Source organism: Emys orbicularis, chromosome 21, assembly GCF_028017835.1.
Source record: "Emys orbicularis isolate rEmyOrb1 chromosome 21, rEmyOrb1.hap1, whole genome shotgun sequence".
Taxonomy (NCBI): domain Eukaryota; kingdom Metazoa; phylum Chordata; order Testudines; family Emydidae; genus Emys; species Emys orbicularis.
The window spans coordinates 1,503,096-1,509,407 of record NC_088703.1 but is presented as its reverse complement, the minus strand read 5'-3'; the positions used below and the strand labels follow the sequence as shown (position 1 = coordinate 1,509,407).

Genomic DNA, 6,312 nt, shown 5'->3' with positions numbered 1-6,312 from the left:
CATGTATTGGTGAGCTTGCTTGCTTTTTCACAGCCACAGTTTATCATCTATCAATTGGTCGATAGCTAGGTATGGGGATGGATGGATGGATGCATCGATCTATCTGTCCATCCCCATACCCCACATCTCTCTCTCCCCCCCATACACGCCCGTCTAGCTCGCTGGGTCTGGCTGGGGCATGTTTTCAGATTGTCGGTAGCTACCAAACAAGACCCCGTGGCCCAGGTTTTGAAAGGGTTTTAGGCGTTGCAACATCTAACTGATCCAGGACTCTGAGTCTCATTTTCAAAAGGGATTTAGGAGCGCTGCAACACCCAAATACCTTCAAAACTTGTCCCTTTGTCAATAGGTGTTTATTTAATCGCCTGCAGTATTTGTCTTTTAGCCTTACCCAGCTTGGGTTCGTTTACACAGAGCTTATCCAAGTCTTCAGTGGCTTTTCTTGATCTTTTCTCGGGTTTCTTACTTTTCTGTTCTGGGGCCAGGGGCGTGGCTGGCCTTGGGCAGAGGCTCTGGCAAACCTGACTGCCCTGTGCTAGGTAAACACCCGGCCCCGCACTCAGGAGGATTCAATAATAACCAGCGTAGCCCCACCGGGAGACAGCGAGAGACCTCGGCACTGCTAGGACTTACCAACCCTTTGGTAAGGGTGTTATTGTCCCACAAGAAATATTATCCCAGCTGAGATCAGGGCCCCGTTGGGCCAGGCGCTGCCCAGACCCCGGCCGAGATCAGGGCCCCGTCGCGCTGGCTGCCAAGAGCTTGGCTAGACCTGCCCGGGGAGCCGGTTTGCAGACCGGCCGAACGATGCCTGGGCTGCTGACATCCCCCCTCCCGCTGTGTTTCCATTCCCCTCCCGAGTGTGGGGCAGCACCGGAGGAGGTTGGCAAGATCTCGTAAATGCGTTCTTCTGAAACACTCCCGCATTCTTTGCCAAGCTCTTGGCAGCCGGCGCCCGGTTCGGTTCCCGGAGGTTCACGCATCGGCAGGGAGTGTTTAATGGGTAAACAGCCAGGGGTTAAAAGGGGAGCTCACCGCAAGGGCGAGGAGAGAACTGGCGCATTCATGGTTATGCAAGTCCTGAACTCGATCCCCTGTTACATAATCCCAAGGGGGGAAATTCACACCCTGGGCAGAGGCCAGCGCCCGGCCTACCTGCCACCTTGTTCCTGCTGCAGCCTGGAGACCAACGCGTGCTCGGCTTTCTGGCCTTGTGCTGGGCCTCCGGGCTGCCACCTCCAAGGTACAAAACCCCCGGGCATCCGGGCTGATCCTGAGCCCTCCGCTGGGCACCTGGACAACTTCCCCGGGACGTGATCGTTCCCCTCTGTTCGGCACTGGTGAGGCCTCATCTGGATACTGGGTCCAGTTTTGGGCCCCTCACTACAAGAAGGATGTGGAAAAATTGGAAAGAGTCCAGCGGAGGGCAACGAAAATGATGAGGGGGCTGGAGCACATGACTTATGAGGAGAGGCTGAGGGAACTGGGATTGTTTAGTCTGCAGAAGAGAAGAGTGAGGGGGGATTTGATAGCTGCTTTCAGCACCTGAAAGGGGGTTCCAAAGAGGATGGATCTAGACTGTTCTCAGTGGTACCAGAAGACAGAACAAGAAGTAATGGTGTCAAGTTGCAGTGGGGGAGGTCTAGGTTGGATATTAGGAAACGCTATTTCACTAGGAGGGTGGTGAAGCACTGGAATGGGTTCCCTAGGGAGGTGGTGGAATCTCCTTCCTTAGAGGTTTTTAAGGTCAGGCTTGACAAAGCCCTGGCTGGGATGATTTAGTTGGGAATTGGTCCTGCTTTGAGCAGGGGGTTGGACTAGATACCTCCTGAGGTCCCTTCCAACCCTCAGATTCTAGGATTCTATGACGGCTACCTCCGAAAAGGGACGATCCTGGGAAAACGGGGCCAGATGGGACCCGGGCTGAGGGCTGACGTGGGACTTACAAGGCGGAAGCTAATAGAGAAGTAAATAAAGATGCTGTGAGAGTCCGATTATTTGCACTACAGCTTTCGGTTGGGCCAACGTATTCAGCCCGTCCCGGGCCAGATCCTCAGCGGGTGTCGTTTGGCGTAACGCCACCGGGCCTGGAGTCATTCGCAGCCGGGCAAAAGCCAGGACTAAGTGGCTGCAAAATGACAGGCCGCAAAGCCCAGAACAGACCCCAGAGCAGTCCGTGGGCTGGCCACTAGGCCACGCTGCCCCCCCCCGTGCTTGGTGCTGTACAAACACAGCCCCTGCTGTCCTTTTGCTAGTCTGCCCAGTGCATTGCAGCCGAGCATGTGAAAAGCACAAGAGAGATTCTCACGGGAGCCTAACACCCTCCACCCATGACCGCCTGGAAACTCCCAAGCCGATTAGTGCCCTGGCACTTCTGAAACCAAACCCTGTTTGCCTGGTAGAGTTTCAGGATGCCAAGAATGGCACCGTCTCCCCTTACCGAGCAGCCTGCATATAACAGCCGAGCCGGCACGGGCTCTTGGCCATTCACCGCCTGCGCCCGCCATGGAGCTCGGGGGAGCTGTGTCCATATTCCTGGCTCTCTGCCTCTCCTGCCTGCTTCTCCTGTCGGTGTGGAAGAAAATGCACCCGGGAGGGAAGCTGCCCCCGGGGCCGACCCCTCTGCCCTTCCTCGGCAACCTGCTGCAGCTGAAGCCGGACGAGACTTTCAAGTCGTTCATGACGGTAAGTCGCGCCCCCGGGAGCCTCGGCGTAGGGCTCTGGTGGCCGGGGTGGGGAGTGCGGCTGATCTCGGTCACCGCGGGGGCTAGGCAAAGGGACACCCACTAATCTAGCCAGCCGCCCCCCCATTTCTGGATTCTCCTGCAGCCTCCGGGACCGGCCGTGCCAAGTGGCTGCACACTCCCCCCAGCACGTCGCAGTGGAGGGGTCTCGCACGGCGGGGTTTGTGGTGTAGGGATCAGGGTCCCATGGGGATCTGGTCTAAACGGGGGCACTGAATGCCATGAACCAGCCTCGCTCTCTTGACTCCAGGGAAGCGCGTCGGTTACGCCGGCTCAGGATCTGGCCCCTGGCCGGTGCCGCCCTGAGAGTGCCCCAGTCCATGCGCCAGCAACGCCACGTGCTCTCATGGCCGCTCTGCTCTGATTTCTGTTGCAGCTGCGGGAGAAGTACGGCCCGGTGTTCACGGTGCACCTGGGCCCGCGGCGGGTGGTGGTGCTGTGCGGGCACGAGGCGGTGAAGGAAGCCCTGGTGGACCACGCGGAGGAGTTCAGTGGCAGAGGGGAGCTGGCGTCCATCGACCGGAATTTCAAGGGCTTCGGTGAGCGGCGGAGCCGGGCTCAGCACGTGTGCCCCGGGGGCAGTGTCTCGTCTTAGCGGGGGGCTGTTGCTACAGGGCTCCGCGGTCGGATGGGAGACATTACACGCACTGCAGGGAGCCGTGTGGGTGAATCAGCAGGGGGTGCTCTCCCCGGCAGGCAGGGCTGGCCCCACGGGGGCGCGAGGGGGCACAATGCCGTGGGATGGGGGGCTCAGCAGGGGGCGTTCCCAGGGCTGACTCCCGTGGCTCTCTCCCGCCGTTCCCAGGGGTGGCTTTGGCCAACGGGGAGCGGTGGCGGCAGCTGCGCCGGTTCTCCCTCACCGCGCTGAGGAACTTTGGCATGGGGAAGCGATCCATCGAGGAGCGGATCCAGGAGGAGGCGCAGTACCTGCTGGAGGAGTTCAGGAAAACCAGAGGTCTGCGCGTTTGCGTCCCTCCCCCGTATCGCCCAAGGCCAGGGCCGGGGAGCGGCTTTACAGCCGCTTTATCAGCCACCCTTTCTCCTGGTCTAGGTATTTATAGGGCCGATGTCACCATGGCAACCGAGCACCTCCCAGGTACTCACCCTCCCTGGGCAGGACGATTCTCCCCAGTTTACAGAAGGGGAAACCGAGGCACCGAGCGAGAGGAAGGGACTCATCCGGTCACATGGGAGTGGCAGAGGGAGCGTGGCCCGGTGGTGAGGGCGGGAGCCTGAGCTGTGAGCAGCCCAGGTGCAGTTCCTGCCTCTGCCGCAGCCTTCCCAGGTGACCTTGGAGGAGATGCTGTGCCTCAGTTTCCCCCGTTGTAAAATGGGCTTGATAGCAATACCTTGTCTTGGGGGGTGGGGGTGAGGAGAAGAGGTTAAGGAGACAAGGTGGGGGAGGGGCCATCTTTTATTGACCCAGCTTCTGCAGACACAGAGCCCTGCTTTGGGGCGGGTGGGGTTGTGCCCGTTGCAGATTGAAGCGGGTGAGGTGATCAGACGCTAGGATAAGACGGGGGCCCATATAAATACCTTTCGATTATATGAAATAGGAGGGGAGCCCAGCACTACCTCATTCCCCCAGCCCGCGCCTGTCCCACAAGACCCCCCCGTGCTAGGCCCCACGATCAACGAGCAAACGAGTTATCCCGCCGCCTCCGGAGAGCAGACAGACTCACTCCTTTGCAGCTGGGCTGTAGCGCTAGGTAGCTGTATTTGACGAACTGAGCCCAGCAAATCAGGAGGTAGCCGAGGTGCAGTGTTGCCTAGTGGCCTGAACATGGGTCTGGGAGCCTGGAATACAAGGCTTCTACCCCCGCCTCTGCCCCCTGTTTCTGTGTCGCTCCCGGCCCTGCTTTGTGCCTCAATTTCTAGGAGGATCGGAAGACTTGTTAATCAATTGGCATAATGCTTTTGCTAGAATTTAAGGGGCATCCCACGCCCCCAGCGCCGGGTGTCCTGCGGAATCAGAATCTCAGTGTGTGAACATATATATATATAATAAGAAAGTTTCTAGAGGCTTGAAAAGGTGACCCAGCTATAAACAATGCTGTGATTTCTGCCTGAGTTTGCAGAGAGCCTGAAACGATTGCTCCAAGAGGTGTGAGTTGACACTCTAGACCTTGCTGCCGCCACCCCAAGAAGGGGCGGGGTCACAGCAAGTGGGTGGGTCAATCGCAGTAGAAGACCACGGAGGGGGAATGTCCGCCGCTTCCTCTTTTGTCCGTGACAGGTTTGCCCTTTGACCCGATCTTCTTCCTGAGCCGCACGGTCTCCAACGTCATCAGCGCCGTCGTCTTTGGGAGCCGCTTCGACTACGAGGACGAGACGTTTCTGTCCCTGCTGCGCATGATCAATGAAAGCTTTGTAGAGATGAGCTCTCCCTGGGCCCAGGTACCGCCGGGCAAAGGATTCCCACCCTACGGATGGGGTGGATTCATTACAGCCCGGCTGGCGGTCTTTCGAAAAGCCGCCGTCTGGCTAACACAGAAATCACGGGCTCTGTGGGGAGGTGGTTTGGTCTCGGTTATACAGGAAGGCAGACAATGCGCACGTCAGATCCCTGAAGCCGCAACGCAGCTGTCGGAAAGCCGCAGAGGATGCGCTGTGCCTTTAATGGCCGCGGGGGCGTGGGAGCAGCTGGCCCTGTCCGGGGAAGAGCCTGGCAAGGGCGGGAGGCCTGGCTGCAGACATGATCTGTGTTGGGAAGTTGAGGCGAGGCAGGAGCCGGACTGGGTGGGGCTGGTTACTGCAGCCAGCTCTGTGGGCGATCGGCGAACCCGGCTTCTACCCCCGTGCAGCTCTACGACATGTACTCCTGCATCATGCAGTACCTGCCCGGGCCCCACCACCGCATCTACCACCTCATCGAGGACCTCAAGGCCTTCATCGCCGCGCGGGTGAAGATCAACCAGGCCTCGCTCGACCCCAACGCCCCGCGGGATTTCATTGACTGCTTCCTCATCCAGATGGAAAAGGTACGGGCTGGGGGGGCTTGCAAACCTTCTGGCTTGGGAGCAATTGGGGCAGGGGCTTTCTCTTCGGTCTGTGTTTGTACGGCACCTGGCAACCTGTCTGGGACTGGCGCGGTGCTACCGTAATCCACCTAATAGCAATAAAACGTACAGCACCTGACACCATGACATCCTGGTCCGGGTCTGGGGCGGTGCTACCATAATCCACCTAATAGCAATAAAACGTACAGCACCTGACACCATGACATCCTGGTCCGGGACTGGGGCGGTGCTACCGTAATCCACCTAATAGCAATGAAAAGTACAGCACCTGACACCATGACATCCTGGTCCAGGACTGGCGCAGTGCTACTGTAATCCACCTAATAGCAATAAAACGTACAGCGCCTGGCACAATGGGGGCCTGCTCCGTGATTCGGGTTCCTTGGTGCTGCAGTAAAGCAGATAATAATAAATACTGCCAATAACACAGGGAGCTTGTGGTTACGGCCCCGGACTGAGACTCAGGAGACCTGGGTTCAAATCCCAGCTCAGCCACAGTGAGTCCCTGCCTCTCCGTCATCTGGGACTCCTGCTCCGTCCTCCGGCTA

General features: G+C 58.6%; 1 protein-coding gene across 1 annotated transcript in view; it reads left to right on the top strand.

The window, feature by feature from the left end:
* The first annotated feature begins 2,505 nt into the window (after positions 1 to 2,505).
* Positions 2,506 to 6,312, top strand: part of LOC135893283 (uncharacterized) — a 28,661-nt gene continuing 24,854 nt past the window's right edge. Inside the window, 5 exon segments of the mRNA XM_065421082.1 lie at positions 2,506 to 2,685; positions 3,121 to 3,283; positions 3,550 to 3,699; positions 4,981 to 5,141; positions 5,549 to 5,725. Coding sequence (XP_065277154.1) covers positions 2,506 to 2,685; positions 3,121 to 3,283; positions 3,550 to 3,699; positions 4,981 to 5,141; positions 5,549 to 5,725 — 831 coding nt within the window.